The 22,821-nt window shown below is 38.3% G+C and overlaps 2 protein-coding genes and 1 pseudogene across 6 annotated transcripts; all 3 read right to left on the reverse strand.

Moving 5' to 3' along the window:
- Positions 1-892: 892 nt before the first annotated feature.
- LOC124626227 (uncharacterized) lies at positions 893-7,212 on the reverse strand. Of its 3 annotated transcripts, none has more exons than XM_053674841.1 (2): positions 6,844-7,212; positions 893-2,922 (listed from the first exon to the last, which is right to left on the reverse strand). In XM_053674841.1, the coding sequence occupies exon 2, from the start codon at positions 2,868-2,870 to the stop codon at positions 1,710-1,712; it is 1,161 nt and encodes a 386-aa protein (XP_053530816.1). In that variant the 5' UTR covers positions 2,871-2,922; positions 6,844-7,212; the 3' UTR covers positions 893-1,709. The 3 variants fall into 3 exon arrangements, with proteins under 3 accessions (XP_053530816.1, XP_047006218.1, XP_053530817.1); XM_047150262.2 differs by lacking the exon at positions 6,844-7,212 and adding an exon at positions 4,542-4,668; XM_053674842.1 differs by lacking the exon at positions 6,844-7,212 and adding an exon at positions 3,303-3,321.
- LOC108256173 (uncharacterized) lies at positions 4,542-21,325 on the reverse strand. 3 transcript variants are annotated; one of them, XM_053674840.1, is made up of 6 exons: positions 21,122-21,325; positions 19,434-20,160; positions 7,907-9,671; positions 7,343-7,430; positions 5,245-5,365; positions 4,542-4,762 (listed from the first exon to the last, which is right to left on the reverse strand). In XM_053674840.1, exons 2-3 carry the CDS (start codon positions 20,101-20,103, stop codon positions 8,938-8,940), a joined length of 1,404 nt encoding a protein of 467 aa, XP_053530815.1. In that variant the 5' UTR covers positions 20,104-20,160; positions 21,122-21,325; the 3' UTR covers positions 4,542-4,762; positions 5,245-5,365; positions 7,343-7,430; positions 7,907-8,937. The 3 variants fall into 3 exon arrangements, with proteins under 3 accessions (XP_053530815.1, XP_053530814.1, XP_017308247.2); XM_053674839.1 differs by having other exon boundaries at positions 7,343-9,671; XM_017452758.3 differs by lacking the exon at positions 5,245-5,365 and having other exon boundaries at positions 7,343-9,671.
- On the reverse strand, positions 13,158-16,007 carry LOC124626226 (uncharacterized; annotated as a pseudogene).
- Positions 21,326-22,821: the final 1,496 nt, after the last annotated feature.

A 22,821-nucleotide genomic window follows, 5' to 3' on the forward strand; every position in this document is an offset into this window, starting at 1 on the left:
CACTACAATAGAAGGAATATAGTAAAATAGAAGGAAAAAGAAATTCCCTTGGACCTCAGACACCCCAACTTTTCTCCCACACTTTCACACAAAATCCCATGATGCTTATACATGTATGTATGACACACTACAAAATAAGCATAGTGTTAGTTTGAATCATATACAGGTGTATAAAAGTGGAAGAGTATTTGTCGAACCTGCAGGTAACGTGATGATTTATGTGTGTTTGTTTGTGCTTTCAGAGAGAGAGAGAGAAAGATAAAGTGTGGGTGTGGGTCTTTGAGCGAGTCTGCTGTGAAGCGAAAGTAAAAATAAAGAGAATAAAGAGCCCTTTTGAGTTGTCCTCAGCCTGTTTCCCGCCACCGCATTCCCAACCCAGAAGCGTTACATGAAGAGCTGCATGAAACTGGTTAAGTGACACTGATGAATGTTGCTTTTATGCTTAATAAGCAGGGAAACAAATATAGAACAATACTATATTATATATATATATATATATATATATATATATATATATATATATATATATATATATATATATATATATATATATATATATAGGTTGTTAATTTGGAAAATGTCAAATATTTTCTAAAACCATGTCAGTGCTGTTTACTGGTGCAGAAATGGATTTATGGAATGATACACAGGCCAATATATTAATATGTAGTCCATTTAACTTAGTCTGTTCAAATCATATTAGAATAGGCTGATGATGAATTTTGGGGAAATTTCTTTCTGAAACCGTACTTATTGATCATTGATTACTCTTTATTTATTGATTATTCATTCATATTCAAATATGCTAGAAATAAATACCAATTTAAACGTGTCACTGAAGTTGACCCTGCTGTACGAGGCATATAAAGGAATATAAAAGAAGAAACAATGATTAGATATTTCAATAGTATCATTTATTAATCATTTTATATGCATTACTTATGTATTAATTACTAATGCTCAATGATGTAATGGTAAAATCTAATAATAGCTTAAAAGCCTGTATTTAACAGTAAGCTCTAATAGATTGACAAGTTCATGCACTGAGTTTAGAAGGGAAAGTCTGTATTCTGGCTTTATTGTCATTTGAACCATATACAGATGGTAGAGTACACAGTGAAATGAAACAACATTCCTTCAGGGTCATGATGCTACATAACACAACACCAAAATACATGAGATTACACAGAACTAAATAAGACCTACACAGGACTGTATAAAGTGCATGTGCAAACAGCACAAGGTAGTACAATAATTACTGAAACAGGACAATAGTAACGGGTAATGCAAAAAGATATAACAATATAAAATAAAAATGCTGGGAATGTAACCAGTGTTTACATTAGGTGTATCAGAAAAAAAAAAAGGTCATAAGCTGGGAATAGGTTTAATAAACTTTGGGTTTATTTACATATGTAAGGGTTTATATAAGGTATGGACATTAAAACAAAATTAAACTTCTTTTCTGTTCATATTTCTTTCTTTAGAGCCTAATGTGTTCCTGTCAAGCCATAGTGCTTTGACCCTCAGTCTAAATCTGTCTTGTTTCCATGATTAAGTGCTACAACAACAACAACAACAACAACAACAAGCATAAATTTTTGTCTAAATGTAGAATCTGTTAATTAATAGGAGCCTGGAGAATCCAAATAGAGCAGATAGTGTAGACTCTGATTGGCATTAATAGATTTAGTTTGATCTAAATTCCATTATTCTGAGTGGATACAAATGTAAGCTTTTTTGTGATGTATATAATAAAAGTGCTCAGGGTTGAAATTATTGGCTTCCTCCACTCTGTTAGCGTGACTGACAGCATGCACATGGCAGTTAGGAAAACTCCTACATAGAGACTCAGCCATAGATTTCATATCACGTTTCTTTTCCTCTATTTGATCATTTATCTGACTCTTGTTGAGCGGTTTAGGGTCCTCAGTGAAAGACACCACAATCATTATTTTATTACTGCACAAAAGCTCAAAATAATTGTCACCTCCATTTACATGGTGCCTCTTGCCAAACAGAAACTTCCCAAGTTTGCTGTCATCATCTTCAAACACCCTAACTGACCAGGACACCCAGTCATACTTCTTGACAAGGGCATCCAGTATGAATTTAGTAAACTCAGGGTCGACACTGCTCTGCCTCTCTGTAAGCTTCTGATTTATATCAATCTTGGCTTGTGCAGGAAAGTTGTCCACACATTCATCTACTGCTGCCTTCATGCGCTTCTCCACCTCCTCCATACGGTCTTGCCATTTCTTCACCATATCCTCTTCAACAGTGCCTTCCTTTAGCGCAGCGTAGCCCATCAATGCCATGATCCCAACCACAAACACCTTCTTCATCGAAGCACAGAATTCCTCCACTGCCCTCCTGCTCCGCTGCTCGGTGGCCAGTATAGTGGTCAGCATTGGATCTCCAGAAGAGTTCTCTCTAGTGAAGGCATCGTACAAGCAATCAAGGTTCTTTTCTCCATCATATACCTCAAAGTAGATGAGGAACTCGTTTATCTTCAACCTTTTATACTGGGGTTTGGCTGTAAATATATATTTAAACATTTCATACTGGTTGATTATCTGTGTGTAGAACTTAAAGTTCTCCATGTTCAACAATGATCGCTGCAGTGCCAGCTGTGTTTTTTCAATGTTTTCCAACTTCTGGTTGACACTTTCAAACTGATCAGCAAGATACTTCGCCTCCTTGCCCTCTGGGTTGCAAAGGATCTCAGCTGAGACCCTAAAAACTGCCTCCAGGATGGGATTGAACTGGCCTACAGTGACTGCCAGGAACTCACAGCCTTTACCTAGGATCTCCACTCCCTTTTCAATCTTGTCCTTATTTTCCAAAATCCGTTCTGCCACACCACTCATATTGGATGTCGGGAAAGAGGTCTTTTTCCGTTAAGGGAGGCAAATGTTCTTTCTGTAACATAGCAAGAAAAGTCATTTAAAAACTTTTTTCAGGCAGGTGATATCAAATCAAGTAATATTTTATTGGTCACACACACACACACACACACACACACACACACACACACACTACCACATGCACTGAAATACTTTTTACGACTGTCCGGTGACACAAAACAGAATGTACTTAAAACATAATTTGCCTACAGCAAAACTATGATCTGTATGTTGAATAAAGTGCAGTGCAATGCTGTTCAATGTCGAGCTGAGGTAGCTGCAGTGAAAAAGCTACCAATGTAATAAATATTTATAAATGTGGGATATGCCTTGTATGATAACAGGAATGTTGATTGTGTAGGTGTTGTACAAATAATCCCAATTCTTTGCGGTAACCTGCAGCAAAATTGCAGTATTCGCAAGAATGTAGTTAGTCATTCGTTGGTTGCTAAGGTATTGCTGTGATGTTCTGTGTGGCTGTTAGGCTGTTATTAGGTAGTTGCTATGGTATCCTTGTTGTTTGCTATGGTGTTCCCATTGACAAACCTCAGAACCTAGTCCTGAATATGCCTTCCAGGTTTTAACTGGATCCATCTAATATTTCATGTTGTAGCTGTTTGACTAAAAAGTAAGCTCTGCCTCGCATCGATTCGTTCGCAGGCGGTGAAAAGATTACTCAGAAGTGCCTGCCCATCAATGACTTGTAAGACAATTATTGATGGGCAGGCACTTATGCGTAATCTGACACCACAGTTTTGAAGCACGAATCGATGAAAGATAGCCAAAGAAAATATCTTCAATGTACGCCTTATTTTACACGAGATATGCTTGACTATATGAAAAGGGTTCAGTGGCCAGTGTGAGTGACAAGGCATCATTTTTAGTGGGTTCCTAGAGTTGCCGGTTATTCAGGTTTTGTGACAATTATTGACTGTTAACCCTATCAAATGCCTGCTGAAAGTTAACTGGCCAATCTGCAAGCCGATTGGTGCCAGTGGTGGCCATACTTTTTCAGCAACCAGGTCGACATTAACAAACACTTACAAATTAGGATGACGATGAAGAATACCTAATTTGAGCTCAATCGGACTGGCAGTTCCTGAGAAACAGTTTTCTGAACTTAATTGATGACCACACCCAAAAACAGGAACATCTTCTCAAAAGCCTCAGTTACAGCTGCTTGAGTGAATGTAGCTCTACCACACTAGAATTGATCGACAGATTGGGGTTATATTGTTCATAAATCTCTTTATGATACCAATTTTCAGTTTTCCCTTTGAATGTTTTTAATTTTTTTTTATTTTTATAAAGCTCCAAACCTAAACTAAACAGAATCCATTGTCATAGTTTGTTAGCACAAAGACCATTGCCTTTTATCATTAGCAAAGTCTTTTTTAAATCTCAAAACCACATCCTTGGTTACTAATCCTACGACACTGATGATGAAGACAAAGTGTTACACACGTCAGTGTTTACTAAAACACAAAATACGGCCATCTTGAAACCTTTCCTTATTGTATCTATCGTATCTAACCAGAAATCCAATCCATATTGTAGATAGGTACTGTTTATGCCACTGCTCAGTGAAAGGAAAAGCAAAGCAGCACAAAATTCTGAGAGGAGGAAAAGGCTTACAGTTATTTGGAGAAATGTGCAGAGGTGCCCTCTGTGGTGTGCCAGCGATGACAAGCTGTGCAGGAAGAGCTGCACTCCTCTGTGGATTTGTAACCTTTATTTATAACCTCGCTTCTCACAGCTCTCCCACTATGGATGGGCTCCACTTCTTCTGAGCATGCCTAGAAGCTCACTCTGAGAGGGATGGGTCATTTCCTCGTTCATAGGCTTTTACTCTTTTACTGTCATGACCAACAGAGCAAACAAAAAGTCTCCTCAATAAAAATAATCATAATATTAGAATGACAAAAATAGTTACAAAAACCTAGGAAATTCAAAGAACTTCAAATTAGGTCCGGCGTGCTTTGGTGTTAGGGCAGGTTTTACAGAACAGCTTTGGCATTCATCTGAATTAAATCCAAACACTGAAAAGCTGTTACACTAAACATCACTAACTATGAGACGGGTTAAATGTGTTGGAGCTGATTAGAACGAAATCTAAAAAAAAACTATATATTTCCTGACATACTGTAATTAAGTTAAAAAAAAAATCATACAACTGGACTAAAACATTGCATCACAGAAGGTAAGAAGTTAGAAGCAATATGATAATAAATAAAGACTGTGACACATTGTATGGCATTGATTTGCATACATTTTGAGTTTCAGTGAAGGAAGTAAATCAGGACTCATGTAAAAGTAGCTAAGGCTGATTTGGTTGTACCTTCACTGTATATGTCGATTATATCTGACAGCTGGTGTCACGTGACTTTGAGCAGGTGTCACATGACTTTCCATTAGTGGGGATTAGCCTCAGGCCTTCTATATCAACGTTCTTACCATCACTAAAAAAAAAAAAGAAAAAAAGAAAGAAAGAAACTTATATCGGTTTTAAAATATTGTTGTCTTCCAGGAAATAGGAATGTCAGTGCAACCTTACTGTCTTATTATGTGAAATACAGTTATCATTTTCATATGCTACAGGGCTGCATGATCATGGCCAAAATGATAATCACGATAATTTTGATCAATATCGAGATCACGATTATTTATCATGGTTATTCATTGATTTTAGGGACAACATATTTTAATTGCACTTTCACATTTAAATAACCAGACCGCTGCTTTCACCTCCATGTTGTGCTACATCCCTGCTAATGGACTTTGCAATGTTCTTTGAATCACACAGAAAATCTTTTTCCTTGGTTATATTACTGTGGTTTTTTGTGCTCTCGGACATTTTCTGCGCATGTTTTCATTTTTGAACGCTCGTGCTGTTTTTCCCTTCGCGCTTGTTTCCACATTCCCTGCTTCCTTTTCCAAAAGCTGCAGTTCGAGTTTCATGTACATGAGGGCGGGCTTTAGCGAAACCATTGGTCCACTACAGATCCTCTTCTAGCCACTCAATCAAAGAGGGGAGGTGATAAGCTGCCATTTACAGTTCTATCCATCAATTTTATGGTCATACGAACACTCACATGTTTATCGCATCCTGACAGGAACACTAATTGAGAGTTTGAAAAAAACCAAAAAACTATTAAATATAAAATATTTAGATTGATGTCGAATTCTCGATTCTGGCATGTCTAGAGATGTTTAAATATTAGATTGTTAATTTTATATAAAAGCAGCTTTGACAGTAGTGCACCTGCATCTCGTGGGTTAATATTAATGCACTCCTTCTGATATTTGATCATTTTTATAGTCCCCAGTGTACACAGGGACTGGAATGATTCTGACACGCGTACTTTAGACCATTCAATGCATTCATTAATGTTTAACTTTATAGCATACATTTGTAGAAGAGTAATAACTCATAAACGCCTGTGTTTAAAACTGACTAGTGTGACTTAAAGTACACAGATTAGTATTTTGTGCTTTACTAAAATCATAATATATGTAACCTGGAACATGTTTGAAAGCAAATTGCTATCAATGATGGTAGTTGACTTTATAAAAGAGTAAAAGCACGTGCTTGGCCATTTCATTTACTTGGGCATCTTTCTATCTGTAAAGTCTCAGAACTTTTTTTTCAGTTCATCAAATATAACGTAATTGCGCATTAACATTCGCAGGAAAATGTGATTTTTAAACATAGTTTGCTGCAGTGGTTTTGCTGACTTCTTTTCAGTTTAACAATCAATAAAATATGGAATTTGATTGGGGTGCCCAAACTTTTGCACACCGCTGTACCTATGAAAACAAAAAAAACGTTCTAGAAAAGTATCACTCGGGATATCCCAAAAAATATTCCAAACTTTGAATGCTCCACAGAGCATATTTATCTTCTTATATTTTTTAAATGAAAAGAATATGGCACAACCTCAACTCTGCCTAGAAGACGCTGTCCATCAAGTCAGTTGCTGGGTAAACAGGGGATTCGCCTGAGAGTTATTTTGAGAAGGTTCTTGACATATAACATTAACAAGTGGGTGAAGAATGATGCAAGGCACTGTTTTTAAAACTCTTATTATGACAGCGTGGGACTACCGTGTGTAGATTCCCAGTTGTTCTCAAACAGGGGGGCGTGGAGAGATAGGAAGGGGGCGCAAATAGTTTTCAAGAAGAAAAAAAAAAGGAAAAAAAAAACACAGACAGGGCATCATTTGTGTACTCGGTGTATTTTAGTGCTTTTAAAATAGAATGTGCATAAATGGGAAAAACCCCGCGTTCCCTCTCCTTCTGTATTTTCTTTTTGCCTTTTTTGTGTGTGCAAAAAAAATAAATAAAATATAATAATAATAATAATAATAATAATAATAATAATAATAATAAACACAAAAAAGCGCCTAACGACAAATCTAGCGACTTTTTGGACAAACCTTAGCAACTTTCCAAACGTCACCAGTTCTGTCCCGAAGCGCGAGGTCTCTCTTTCCCGCTGCACTCTCCCCTCTCTCTGCGTCTGCTCTGTTCAGTGAGGGGCCGAGAGCCGGAGAATTAACAGTGTCATGGATAACGAGACGCGCCCTTCGTTCCAATTTACATCATTCTTATATGAATGTTTTTAGAATACGAGACGAATGGAATGCAACATGTTTTATATTTAAAATAGTCCATGTTATGACAACCTAGTTGTAAAAAAAAAAAAAAAACATTAAAGTTATAAAAAGTCATTAAAAAAAGTTTATCTATCAAAAACAGATTATAGATTAGGTAGGCTGTGTGTGTGTGTGTGTGTGTGTGTGTGTGTGTGTGTATGGAGCGTGCCACGTGATAAGGGAGGCTTGGGGGGTCTCCAGTTACAAAAGGTTGAGAACCTCTGTTCTACACAAAAGTGATTCCAGGTTTAACGTAATAATGTAATAAATGGTAAGACCTACAGATGTCACTATTCTACTGCTGCAAAACATGCTAATTTGCATATTACCCTGTGGTTAGCGTACCTGAACATTTTGGAGTGAGCTATGTCCTTAAAAAGATATCCTGGGACTTGATGATAATATGACGCTCGCTCGCGCTCTCTCTCTCTCTCTAACAAACAAACAAACAAACAAACTATAAAGAGCAGTAAACAATTATGAATGAAACAAAGGCAATATTTGGTGTGACGACCCTTTGCTTTGAAAAAACAAACAAACAAACAAACAAAACAGCAACAGTAGACTCATTGTCATAAGGAAATGAGTAAAGTAAGTTTTATCGAGCATCTTGCAGAACCAGCCACGGTTCTTCTGGAGACTTTGACTGTCACACTTGCTTCTTTTTTTTGCAGCAAATACCAGCAGCCTTCATTGTGTTTTTTGTTTGAAAGGTGTGTCTTACCACTTAATATTCTGCTTTCTTTACTGACATACAAACATTTTTTCTGTGACATTTCATTTTGTGCTGGAAAACTAATGTTTGGATATCTAAAATGTTTAAATGTTTCTGTACTGACTCGATAATGTAGAAAGTCATAAAATAAAAATCCATAACAAAGTTTGTACTAAAGGAAATAGGGTGCCTAAGACTTTTGCACAGTACTGTACTGTGTGTGTGTGTGTGTGTGTGTGTGTGTGTGTGTGTGTGTGTGTGTGTGTGTGTATAGCAAGCTAATAGTCAATAAAACAATGAAACAGTATGGTCCCTGTTTCAAAATACATGGTTCCCAAATTAATTTTGATGATTTGCAATATACAGCTCTACTATACATTCAGCAACAATTTTAGATTTATAAAGTCATATAAAATGTTGCATAACTGTTTCAATTGAATCAAAGATAGGATTTTTAAGTGCTAATCCAATAAAAAGGCATAAAAACAATACAGGAAGCGGAAAAAAAAACAATGTTCTCATTGCTCATGATATAAATAACATTTATTTGTTTATCATTGTCTACATTATAATGCAGCACAAGACCGCTGTGGTTTAACAATCTTTAAGTTAATTAGGCATAATGAAGCATTCAGTTAATTAGGAATAATAAGGCATTCAATTAATTAGGCTCACTACACTCATCCAGGACTTCTTGCATCTTGGTCTGAATGTCGAGGATCCTTTGCTTCCATTCATTTGTGAACGCATCCTGATCATCCTTAGTGACTATATAGTAAGCCATCAGTGCGATGAGGCCGATGTGGAAGAGGTAGATCAGATGAGCGCATCTAGCCTCCATGATCTTCCTGTTCCTGTTGCATTTCTCTAGATAATATCTCAGTAGTGGTCTCCCAAAAGGACCATGCTCTTCAATGACGGCTTCATAGAACACATTCAAATTCAGGCGGCCCTTTTGTATTTCATAGGTTTTCTTGAAATCCTTTTTGAAATGCTCGTCTTGTTCTGGGTCATTCCTGATTTGGTCCACCATGGTCTTGAAAGCTTGGTATTGGTGCTTGATGTTCTGTTCATAGTCACCATAGTTTTTGTTGATCTCAGTAATTTGCATCTGGTCCAGCAGCTGCTTGTTCTGCTTAGCAATGCTCTCCAACTTGTCATGAATCTGCTGGAAGTCCTTGTCCAGCTCACTGGCTTCACCTTCCACTAGGCCTTTCCTCATTAAACCAACCAATGTGGTAACGATGCCAAACAGAGGGTTGAAGGAGGAGGCAAAGGAGGACACTTTCTCCAAGCCGCCCAGCACCATTGCTGCAGTCTGCTTGATTTGCTCCTTGTTTGCCATTGATGCAGAGGGGTCACTAGTTTTTTGTCTAGCTAGCCTTTGGTGGGAGTCTGAAACAATTAAGGAAAAGTGTATTAAACAACCAAGCACGAACTGTACAACCACTGCGTTCTGCCTTATCAGGCACACAAAAGACCTCCAGTCATATCCACCTTATTCCTGGGGGCGCTGCTATAGAAATTCTTATGGGTGCAACTCCTGGTAACTGGAGGAAGTAGCTTATAGCCGTCATTGGACGGAATGTGTTCCATGTGGTTTCTTAAAATCCCTATTGTTTACTTTTGCACTTTTTTTGGTAGGTTTTTTTTAACATATGTTTTAGAATAAAAAGTCATGACCATAATTCACACAAGGAATCATGGGGTGCAGGAATAAGGTTTAAATTGTGTTTATTATCAAGGGTATAGGCATTTATTCACTATGAGTGTTAGATATTTGATTTAAGAAATGGCACTTCCTCTCCAGTTTATACTTTTTATCTTTACTGTAAACAGTTTTACTTTTTTACTTTTAATAATCATTGCTGCATATGTAGTAGGTTGCTATCCAATTTTTTTTAACAACCGAGGAGAGTAATGTAACATTAAATAGAGTCAATAAAACCTAAACTGAGGCCAAACTGTAGTACCTGCTGTGGTTTTCAGTTGAAAACCTAAGCTTAAAACATTAGGGAGTCCAATAAAGCTTTCTCCCCGTGCTTCGGGGGTTTCCTCCCCCAGTCCAAAGACATGCTCTGTAGGGTGACTGTCATCTCTAAATTGTCTGTATTGTGTGAATGGGTGTGGTATTGTTCCCTGCGATGGGTTGGCACCCTGCCCAGGGTGTGTACGATAAGCTTGTTCATTTGGGATAAATTCATCCATTTAAAATTTATATCCTGAATTTACATATTTCTGTAAAGCTGCTTTGGGACAATGCCCATTGTTGTACGCACTATACAAATAAAACTGAATACGTGCTATAGAAAATGGGTGGATGGATGGATGGATATAGCTTTCATCATTAAGCTGGAATTAAATAGTGCATCATATAGTCTACTGAAAGCAAGATTTCAGTTTCTTGAAGTTTATAGAAAGCATAGTCTAATTTCATATTCACATAGGATAGATTGTCATTCATCTGTGAATCACAGGCTGGAAATCTGTCCCTGGTAATCCCAAACCATAGCCATTAGTAAAACGTCTTGTATCTACCATTTTATTATGAGCCAGACATTTAAAAAAAAAAAAAAAAAAGTCCATAGCCAAAATATACATAGCCTTTCAATAAATTTACCTAAATACTCAGATATACACAATGTAGAGACTACATCTAGTGCTGAAGCACTGCCCATTGTCAGGGCAACCTTGTTAGCTTAAAATGAACACAACCCAAACAATGGCTCTCTCCACATCAAATAACATCATCAGCCCAAAATTTCATCAGGTATACAGCAAACAGATAAAAAAGAAAATGAACCCAAGCTAAGAACCTTACCTGCTCTGATGTATGTACTTGTTCCCTTCTTAATGCTGCTGCTGTGTTTTTCATGTTACCGCAGACAGGAGATAGCGTCCTTACTACTGTGCTATATGGGCAGGCTAAGGGCGTGACTCGTATCTGAGAAATGCTCACTGGTTTTTTAGGGGGCGTGCTTTGGTGGGATATGCCTTGTAGCAGTTTGGCTCAAATATATTGATGAAATGTATTCACTTCTTAGCAGGTTTATTGCATGCTACAATAGGCATAGTGAAAGGACTAAAAGCTGTTAACACATACAACTGAGTATTACAATAAGTGTCCAACACCGCCATACTTCATCCAACACCGCCATACTTCATCCAACACTGCCATACACTACGGGCATGTCTGTGCTTTTGTTTGCCGTGTAATTTATACTGAACTATTAACTATTAAATTAACAGCAGGTCTTACAAATGTGTTATTGTCTGGTCAAGCGTTTTGCTAACTAGCATAAAGTGTTATGGTACATTTTGTTTTGATCCTGTCAGCCAAAGCCAGTTTATTGATCATGCTGGAGTAATGACTCATTTGCATTGGACATCTGGACAAGCTCATCTGCACTCTGAGATCGCCTGTGGAGGGTCAAAACCTACAATTTCTGATTTCTTGCATAAAGACCCATTTGTGTAGATGAACATGGCTTTAGAGCGCCTCCTGCCAGCTAGCTGTACAGAGCTGTTCAAATATCAGGTCTTGTTAGACTACCTGAAGCTGGAGGAAGCACGGCACATGGCAGATTCCTATCTATGTTACTCTACTGCCTAATCACACACGATAGTGACAGGTGAAGCAGGAAACTCCAGTGTGGACCCCACTTGTGTATCACAGTTGAACAACAACAACAACAAACTGGTGCTTTGGCAGAGTGTAACAGTGAAACCAGAGCTGCAGCAAAGAAAAGGGTTAAACTCAAAGCATACTGTGCCAGTGTTGTGACAATGATGAGTATTTCTTGAGCAAGTGCCTGTGGGTCCAGAGCATTGCAATGAAGCAGAAAGCAAAATGGATTTGTGACAAAGATATGCCACTAATGTGGCTGGTCCCATCAAGCAGCACAGTGCACCTTAAAGAAACCCTGCAGCATCTGCCAAGCTTCATTCATTCATTTGTTATTTTATTTATTTGTTTTTGGTTATATACAGCTAGGCCAAATTCTGCCAGGCAGACTTTTTTAACGTATTTAACATATTCTATTGACTAACATCAAAAAACTAGGGTCTGAAATTAGAATAGTATGTTATTAGGAAAAAGACGAGCTGACAGAAATGTTTGACACAATAATAGTTACTATACTGATTAATAATTAAAAAAAAAAAAAAGAATTCCAAGCCAGACATGAAATAATAAAACAAAGTATAAATCCCTGTATTAAAATGTTAAGTGGAGACATGACTTTAAAAACCAAGGATTAGATACAGTCGTATGCCAAGGAGAAAAGATGGGCACGATTTAAATTAGTCAATGGTTAAAATAAATCTTACTCGAAAAGGTAGCGTATTCCACGGTCTAGGGGCAGCCTGAACATTTGGTCACCCTTGTGTTTTAAACATGAACGTGGGACAGTTAGCAGTAATTTATCAGTAGATTAAAGTGCCCTGCCAAACTGATTGACTCCTACCCCAAAATATTGAATGCTGTGATAAAATCTAAAGGTTCTTCAACAAAGTATTAGTTTAGGGGTGTGCACACTTATGCAACCAGGTTATTGTACTGTACTTTAAAAAAAATAAATAATAATTCCCCTAAAATGATTCTTATTGTTTTTCACTTTAATTAATAGCGTAAAATTTCACAATAACGGTTGAAAAGGTTCTGTCATGATTTATCTTGGTTTCTTTCTTCTTCTTTTTTTTACATCACAAAAACCTGCCACTTTACCAGGGGCGTGTAGACATTTCATATCCACAATAACAATATGCTCGAATAGATTTTTAAGTACAAATTTTAGGGGGAGGGAAGTCTGTGGCAAAGCCTGGAATATATCCAGCCAGGTTCCTGGTGTTCGGCGGAAATAATAGCTCATGAGATGGGAGTAGGTTTACTAAACCTTGGGTTTATTTATATATACAGTATATAAAGATTAATACAACATAGGAACAATATCAAACTTTTTTCAGTGCAGTTTTCGTTCTTTAGAGCCTAATGTATTCCTGTCAAGCCTGAGTGATTTGACCCGCTATACCACCAACAACAACAATAATAATCACAAATTTTTGTAAAAATGTAGAATCCATTAATTAATAGGAGCTTGCAGAATTGAGCAGATAGTGTAGACACTGATTGGCATTAATAGATTTAGTTTGATCTAAATTCCATTATTCTGAGTGGCTACAAATGTAAGCTTTTTTGTTATAAATATAATAAAAGTGCTCAGGACTGAAATTATTGGCTTCCTCCAGTCTGTTAGAGCGACTGACAGCATGCACATGGCAGTTAGGAAGACTCTTGCATAGAGACTCCATATCACCTTTCTCTTCCTCTATTTGATCCTTTATTTGACTCTTGTTTAGGGTCCTCAGTGAAAAATGCCACAATCCTCATGTTATTATTGCTCAAAAGATGAAGATAATTGTCACCTCCTCCATTTACATGGTGCCACTTCCCAGACAGAAACTTCCCAAGTTTGCTGTCATCATCTTCAAACACCCTAACTGACCAGGACACCCAGTCATACTTCTTGAGAAGGGCAGCCAGTATGAATTCAGTAAACTCAGGGTTAGGGTTATGGACACTGCTCTGCTTCTCCGTGAGCTTCTGATCTATGTCCAGTCTTGGCTTGTGCAGGAAAGTTGTCCACACATTCATCTACTGCAGCCTTCATGCGCTTCTCCACCTCCTCCATGCGGTCTTGCCATTTCTTCACCATATCCTCTTCAACAGTGCCTTCCTTTAGCGCAGCATAGCCCATCAATGCCACGATCCCAACCACAAACACCTTCTTCATCGAAGCACAGAATTCCTCCACTGCCCTCCTGCTCCGCTGCTCGGTGGCCAGTATCATGTCCAGCATTGCATCTCCAGAAGAATTCTTTCCAGTAAAGGCATCGTACAAGCAATCAAGGTTCTTTTCTCCCTCATATTCCTCAAAGAATTCAAGGAACTCATTTATCTTCAGCTTCTTAAACTTGGGTTTGGCTGTGAATATATATTTAAACATTTCATACTGGTTGATTATCTGTGTGTAGAACGTAAAGTTCTCGATGTTCAACGATGATCGCTGCAGCACCAGCTGTGTTTTTTCAATCTCACCCTGGACCTTTTCCAACTTCTGGTTGACACTTTCAAACTGATCAGCAAGATACTTCGCCTCGTTGCCCTCTGGGTTGCCAAGAAGCTCAGCTGAGACCATAAAAACTGCCTCCAGGATGGGATTGAACTGGCCTACAGTGACTGCCAGGATCTCACTGTCTTTACCTAGGATCTCCACTCCCTTTTCAATCTTGTCCTTATTTTCCAAAATCCATTCTGCCACACCACTCATATTGGATGTCGGGAAAGAGGTCTTTTTCCGTTAAGGGAGGCAAATGTTCTTTCTGTAACATAGCAAGAAATGTCATTTAAAAACTTTTTTTCAGGCAGGTGACATCAAATCAAGTAATATTTTATTGGTCAAACACACAACCATACACACTACCACATGCACTGAAATACTTTTTACGACTGTCCAGTGACACAAAACAGAATTGACCTAAAAACAGAGTTTACTTACATAGAAGTATGTTATGTTGATGTATGATAACAGTAATGTTGATTGTATGGGTGTTGTGCAAAGAAATCCAAAGTCTGTATTCATATGTCTATGTATAAATAGTCCCAGTTCCTTGAGGTAACCTGAGGCAAAATTCCAGTATTAGTGAAACCACAAGTAAGTTTTGCATATTATGCAAATTATCAAAAAATCTAAGTGGGTGGACCTAAACGGTTTCATTGAAAACAGCCACAGAATCAGGCGGGAAAATTTGTCTATAGGCCTCGTGGAGCTCAAGAGATGATTTAAACATAAAATGGTGCGTTACAGCACCGCCATTAGGCCGATCAGGCTCACCTCTCCTGCCTGAGCAGAGACGGGACAAAGTACTAACTTAAGTTACGTTTCATGCCTGTAGCATCAACGGGTTAGTCTGCACGACCTTCAGACTGAAAATAAAAGCACCCATATGTCTTCCCTATGAAAAATGAAGGAAATTTGAAGCATTTTTATGCATCTTACTCAATAGCACAAGTATGTTGTTCCTGAATAGGTTCTATGTCTCTAAATTTTGTGGTTCCACATCAAAAATTATGATCCGTGAGAGAGGTACAAAATTGCAAATAGAATAATAATAATAAGAAGAAGAAGAAGAGGAGGACGAAGAAGAACAGAATGTTGGCCCTGTCTTGACAAAATAATAATTAGGAGTTTGTAATCAACTTGTGACTCAACAATAAATGTATATTGGCAGTGCTGGGATAAAAATTAGCATCTTCAAAGCAAACTTATTTCAAAATGCAATAAAATTTTTAAAGCTCCAAACCTAAACTAAACAGAATCCAGCGTCACAGTTTCTCAGCACAAAGACCATTGCCTTTTAACATTAGCAAGGTCTTTTTTTTTTGTCTCAAAACCACATCCTTGGTTACTAATCCAATGTAAACAAAGTGTTATGCACATCAAGATTTAGATAAGAACAAAATCCGCCCATCTCGCAACCTTTCCTAATTGTATCTATTATATACCAGAAATTTGCTAATACAATCCACGTTGTATATCGGTACTCTTTTTATGCCACTGAACTTCACTGAACTTACTTTTTGATATTTTAAACTAGCTGAGCAAATAAAAAGGAAATGAAAGCAAAGAAGCAAACAAGAAAGAAATCAAGAAAAGCTGAGAGGAGGAAAAGACTTACAGTTTAGTCGGTGAAATGTGCAGAGCTGCCTTCTGTGGTGTTCCTGTGAAGCCAAGCTGTGCTGAAGAGCTGCAGCCTCCGTGGTTCGACATGTATTTATACCCGCGCTCCTTGCACTCCCACTATGGATGGGCTCCACCTCTTGTGAGCATTCCTAGGAGCCCACTCCGAAAGGGATGGGTACAATCTTGTAAACTGTGCCTCTTTCATAGGCTCCTACTCTGCTCTGTGAAAGGGTTTGGGACAGCACCAATTGTCTTGACCAACAAATCAATCAATTTTTACGGCATTGATTTCAATACATTTTCAGTTTCAGTGAAGGAAGTAAATCAGCACTAATGTAAAAGTAGCTAATACTGATAGGGTTGTAACTTCACTGTATAAGTGGACTACATCTGACAGCAGACAAGTTTGGGCAAGTGTCACATGAGCTTCGGAGTTAGTCTCAGGCCTTCTATATCAATGTTATTAACTGTCACCTCAAATGAACTGAGATTGTTTTTAACAGATTGTTGTCTTCCAGAAAAATTTGAATGTAAGTGCAACCTTAATGTGTCTTATTATGTGAAATACATTTCATTTCATTTTTCTATGCTAAGTATAAATTCAGAGGAACCACACCTGATCCAGGTTTTCCATCCATCCATCCATCCATTTTCTATACTGCTTATCCTACAGGGTCACGGGGAACCTGGAGTCTATCCCAGGGAGCATGGGGCACAAGGCGGGGTACACCCTGGACAGGGTGCCAATCCATTGCAGGGCACAATCACATACACATTCACACACCCATTCATACACTACGGACACTTTAGACATGCCAGTCAGCCTACCGTGCATGTCTTTGGACTGGAGGAGGAAACCGGAGTACCCGGAAGAAACCCCTGCAGCACGGGGAGAACATGCAAACTCCGCACACACAGGGCTGTGGCGGGAATCGAACTCCCAACCCTGGAGGTGCGAGGCGAACGTGCTACCCTCTAAGTCCAACAATCATAGGAACACAAGTGTCATACAGGTATCCCATAGACCGCCAAATAATTCAATTCCCCACACCAGTTCTTAGCCAGTAATGGAGGTGCTGCTTTGTTGTTTGTAGGTGTGTCTGCTTTGCCAGGCTGTTTTTGTGTTTTCCAGTACTCGCCGATGTCTTTGCCTCAAATACCACCAACCAAAGGGGGATATGTAGGGATTCTAAGTAAACAGGCCACAATAAGTACCACAGTAACATGAATCAAATGTTGCACCACTTAGTTACTTAATTTGTCACAGGAACCATAAAACAATGAATCCCTACTCACAGACCCTGATGAGCGGAGTTAATTCGGTCTAATACATTTGAAATTCTGTGTGTTAAATCTAAGTTTGGAGGAACCACACGCAATCCAGGTGAGCTGACATCTAGAAATCATTTCGTCATCTTTTTTGTCATGCAGTCACTCATGTAAAATATTGTCATATATTGAGATTCTTGTTCAATTCTCCATTCCGATTGGTCTAAAGATGTTCGTTAATTTTCTATAAACAGCAGCTTTGACATTACTGAAGCTGCAAATCACAGGTTTGTATCGATGCAATCTTTCTAATATGTTATAGTTTTTAATAGTCCAAATGTACACAGGGACTTAAATAATTCTGACACTCGTACTGAAGACCATTCAATGCATTCAGTACTGTGTGACGGTGTAGAGCATTCAGTTGTGGAAGAGTAATGAAGTGCTACATACATAAAATTAAGCTGACCTGAATATGAAATATTCAGTGATAAAGAGATGACAAAAAGACAAATAATAAGTCCACTATGGAATACATAAGGAGTCCTTTGTGTATCGGGGGAAAGGACTCAGTGGCACCTCCTACGTCAGCTTTTGCATATTCTCTTGGTCTTCTTGATCCACTTCTCACTCAGGACCTCCTCATCATCACCAATCATAGCAGCGTAACCCAACAGAAGGAGGAGGTAGATGCAGAAGGTGTAGGTGAGGCGAGTGCACAGGCACATGATAGTGAGTCATGTAGACCTTGATAATGGGCCACTGACTGGTGTGTTTTAAGGTATAGAGATTAGTATTTTGGGCTTTACTAAAGTCATAATACATGCTGCATGTTTTAAAGCACAGTGGATTCAGTGAAGGTAGTTGACATTATAATATGGTAAAGGCATGAGCTTAGATAAGATAACACTTTATTAAGCCCCAGATGGAGAAATTAGGGTAAGCTTGCCCATTTGATGAACTTGGACACCATTCTAGCTGTAAAGTCCCTTTTTCAGTTCATCAAATATAAAGTAACTGTGCATTGAAATTTGCGAGAAAACTTTTTTTTTTTTTAAATGGATTGCTTGTCGTTTTTAGTGCTAGTAGATGTGCTTTCTTCTTTTCACTTCAAAAAGCAATAAAATATGGAATCTGGTTGGGGTGCCAAAACTTTTGCATACAACTGTATCTATGCAAAAATAAATAAATAAATTTAAAAAACGTTCTAGAAAAGTATCAGTCAGGATATCCCCCAAAAAATATCCCAAACTTTGAACGTTCCACATACCATCATTATCTTTTTTTTTTTTTTTTTTTTAATGAAAAGTATATGGCACAACCTGAACTCCTAGAGGAGGTCGTCCACCAAAAGTCAGTGGTATTACTGGGTAAAGAGGGGATTAGGCTGAGAATCATGGGCTATTTTGAGTAGGTTCTTGACATATAACTTAAACAACATATAAAAAGGGGAAAAGCTGAAGTTGCTGAATAACTATGCAAGGCATTGGGCTTCCATGTGTGTAGATTCTTTGGAAACTTGTTTCCAGGTTTAACGTAGTAATGTAATTCATTGTAAAGCCTGCAGATGACACTATCGTACTGCTGCAAAACTCACTAATTTGTATATCGCTCGGTAATTAGTGTACCTGAACAGCTTGGAGTGAGCTACATGTCCTTCAAAAGATATCCTGGGACATTTACAATGACCATATTGATAATATGATTTCACTCTCACTAAATATGTTATTCATGATATTATTGTTATTAAATGATGCAACGTTTTTGCAAGCTAATAGTCGATCAAACAATGAAACAGTATGGTCCCTGGTTCAAAAATCTGCCAAAATGAACAACACTGATCATAACACACAACTTTGTTGATTTACAATATACAGCTTTACTATACATTCAGCAACACTTTTAGATTTATAAAGTCATATAAGATGTTGCATATTCTGTTTCAGTTGAATAAAATATTGGAATTGTAAGTGCTAATCCAATAAAAAGACATAAAAACAATACAGGAAGAGAAAAAATTGTTCTCATTGCTCATAATATAAATAGCATTGATTTTGTTTATCATTGTCTCCATTATATTGTATTATAAACACACACAGCTGAGGTTTAACAATCTTTCAGTGAATTTGGTATCATTCCTACTCACTACACTCATCCAGGACTTCTTGCATCTTGGTCTGAATGTTGATGACCTTTTGGCCCCATTCTTCCCTGAACTCATCCTCATCATCCTCAGTGACCACATAGTAGGCCATCAGTGCCATGAGGCCGATGTGGAAAAGGTTGGCCAGATGAGCGCATCTAGCCTCCATGATCTTCCTGTTCTTGTTGCTTTTCTCTAGATAAAATTTCAGTAGTGGCCTCCCAAAAGGACCCTGGTCTTCCATGACGGCTTGATAGAACACATTCAAATTCAGACGGCCCTTTTGCTTTCTATAGATTTTCTTGAAATCCTCTCTGTAACGCTTGTCTTTTTCTGGGTCCTTCCTGATTCTGTCCACCATGGTCTTGAAGGCTTGGTATTGATACTTGATGTTCTTTTCCAAGTCACCATAGTTTTTGTTGATCTCAGTAATTTGGATCTGGTCCAGCAGCTGCTTGTTCTGCACAGAGATGCTCTCCAACTTGTCATGAATCTGCTGGAAGTTCTTGTCCAGCTCACTGGCTCCATCTTCCACTAGGCCTTCCCTCACTACACCAATCAGTGAGGTAACGATGCCAAACAGAGGGTTGATGGTGGAGGCAAAGGAGGACACTTTCTCCAAGCAGCCCAGCACCATTGCTGCAGTCTGCTTGATTTGCTCCTTGTCTGCCATTGATGCAGAGGGGTCACTAGTTTTTTTTGTCTAGCTAGCCTTTGGTCACGTGGAATTCTGAAATAATTAAGGAAAAATGTATTAAAAGAACCAAGCACAAACTGCACAATCACTGCGTTCTGCCTTATCAGGCACACAAAAGACCTTCAGTCAACTCCTGGTAACTGGAGGAAGTAGCTTACAGCCATGATTGGATGGAAAGTGTTTCACGGTGGTTTTTTAAAATCATCATTGTTTACTTTAGCACTTTTTTGGTAGTTTTTAATGTACGTTTTAGAATAACGAAGCCATGTCCATAATTCACAGAAGGAATCATGGGGTGCACAAATAAGGTTAATAAAATGTGATTATGTTCATTTTACAGGGTATGGGCAATTAAACCATGGCACTTCCTCTCCAGTTTATTCTTCTTATCTTTACTGTAAACATTTACTTTCATCACCCTATTATCATAGATGTATTTGTAGTAGGTTGCTGTCCAATTTTGTTTTAAACAACAGAGGAGAGTAATCTAACATTAAAGAGCCAATAAGACCTAAACTGTTTTAAAGCTGGATTTAAATAGTGTTACTGTTGAATAAAGACTACTAGAAGCAAGTTGTCCATTTCTTGAAGTGTATACAAAGCATAGTCTAATTTCATATTCACATAAGATCAATCTTCATTCAGCTGTAAATCACAGGCTGTAAATCTGTCTTTGTTAATCTCAAACCATAACCATTAGCTGAGCTACTTGTATCTACTGTCAGAAAAAAGATTTAAAAAAAAAAAAAAAAAAGAGCTTGTCCTTAGGCAAAATAAACCTTTTCAATACATTTCTGTAAATATTAAGATATATACACACACAAGAGACTGCATAACTGCCATTTGTCAGGGTTAACTGGTCAGCTTAAAATAAAAACAACCCAAAGAACAACTCTCTCAACCACATCAAACATCATCAGTCCAAAAATTACATTAGGAATACTATAAACAGGAAAAAAAAGAAAATAAAATGGGCCCAAGCTAAGAATCTTACCTGCTCTAATGTTAGTATCTGTTCCTTTCCTAATGGTGCTGCTGTGTGTTTCATGCAAGTAACTACTATATCAACCTCAGGCTGGAGATACCGTCCTTACCACTGTGCTATATGGGCAGGCAAAGGGAGTGACTCAAATCTGAGAAATGCTCATTGTTTTTTTTTTTTTTTAAAGGGGGGGTGCTTTGGTGACTTCCGTCCTGGCTTCTGAAAATAATGCCTTGAAGCAGTTTGGCTCAAATACAATGATGAAATGTACTCACTTCTCAGCAGGTTTATTGACCCACCGCATTACAATAGGCATAGTGAAAGGAGTAAAGCTGTTAATATATGCAAATGAGTATTACAGTATGTACTTATGGCTAAAGTTCAACACTTTCATACTTCGTCCAACAGTGTCATACACTATGGGCATGTCTGTGCTTTTGTTTGCTCTGTAATTTATTGGGAACTATTAATTTAATAGCAACTCTTACAAATGCAAGTTTAATTTATTAAATTCACTTATTCTTTAAGATGGACAACCTTATTGTTTGGTCAAGCATTTAGCTTTTTTCAATTAGCTTTTTTCAAGGGCTTAAAGTGTGTGTGGATGGGCCCTGCAACAGTATAGCATTATGTGGGATGTGCGCAGTGTTGGCTGGGGAGGCGTTGCCTGGGCCACTGATGTCAGCTCCGCATCAGGAAGACACGGAAGGCCCCCGCCCATTAGGCCGAATCTCCCTCTGGGATTTCCCTTTGGAGCAGACAACAGAAAAAACCCTCAGGGATGCCTTTGACCAAGTGAAAGTAATTGATGGTCAATGGGTTCAGCCAAATGTTGCACTCGCCTTCCCCCATTTTGTGATTAGGTTATACCAAGTGAAGCAAGACACTCAAACAAAAGAAGAAACGACCCAGTTATTGGTCCCAAAGAGCTGTTGGGAAATGTTATTCCAGGCAGATGGATCATCATAATCCGATAGCAAGACATTTATGGCAGGATAAAACACTGAATCGTCTCATGGCTTGTTTGGCTGGGCATTTGTGGCGATGTTGATGGTGTGCAGCATGTTGCAAAGGTCAGCTGTTGAACCCACTGTCCACCCATTGCACCCCTTCCCTTAATCAAGGTACCCTTTGAAAGAATTGGTATGGACCTTATCAGGACATTGGAATGGTCTGCCTGCTTTGTGTTGGTCCTGGTGGATTACGCATCGTGATACCCTGAAGTTGTGCCTCTTCGCAACATCTCACCATACAGTGTTGCGGACAAATACACAAATCCCCACAGGCACGCTCAAGATCTACTGAATAGCCTTGACAGAAGAGTGGAAATTTAGCTTTGCTTGAAGGGTGTGAAGTTGTCACACATTGAAGCTGAAATTGGGCTGCTAATCAGTGCTAATAAGGTTAGGAAGACAATGCAAGTTATCAACAGTGAAAATGACAGACCATATTCTGTTAGAATATTGATTAATGGTTGATTGATTAAATGGTCCTTTGAGAGGATGCATGTTGATTATGCTTCACGGTCAACAGAATTTCTGTTGCAAACATGGAGATGTTGAGCTAGCAATTCCACCTTGATTTTCTGGAGCACATACTGTAGATGACACCAAGTCACAGGCTTTCATGATGAGTACAGGATTGTCATGCATAGCATGACTGCAAAGGAAAGGTACCAGATGAGGAGCTTCATGCAGATAACCAAATAATAT

The sequence above is a fragment of the Ictalurus punctatus genome, chromosome 23, assembly GCF_001660625.3.
Source record: "Ictalurus punctatus breed USDA103 chromosome 23, Coco_2.0, whole genome shotgun sequence".
NCBI classification, from domain to species: domain Eukaryota; kingdom Metazoa; phylum Chordata; class Actinopteri; order Siluriformes; family Ictaluridae; genus Ictalurus; species Ictalurus punctatus.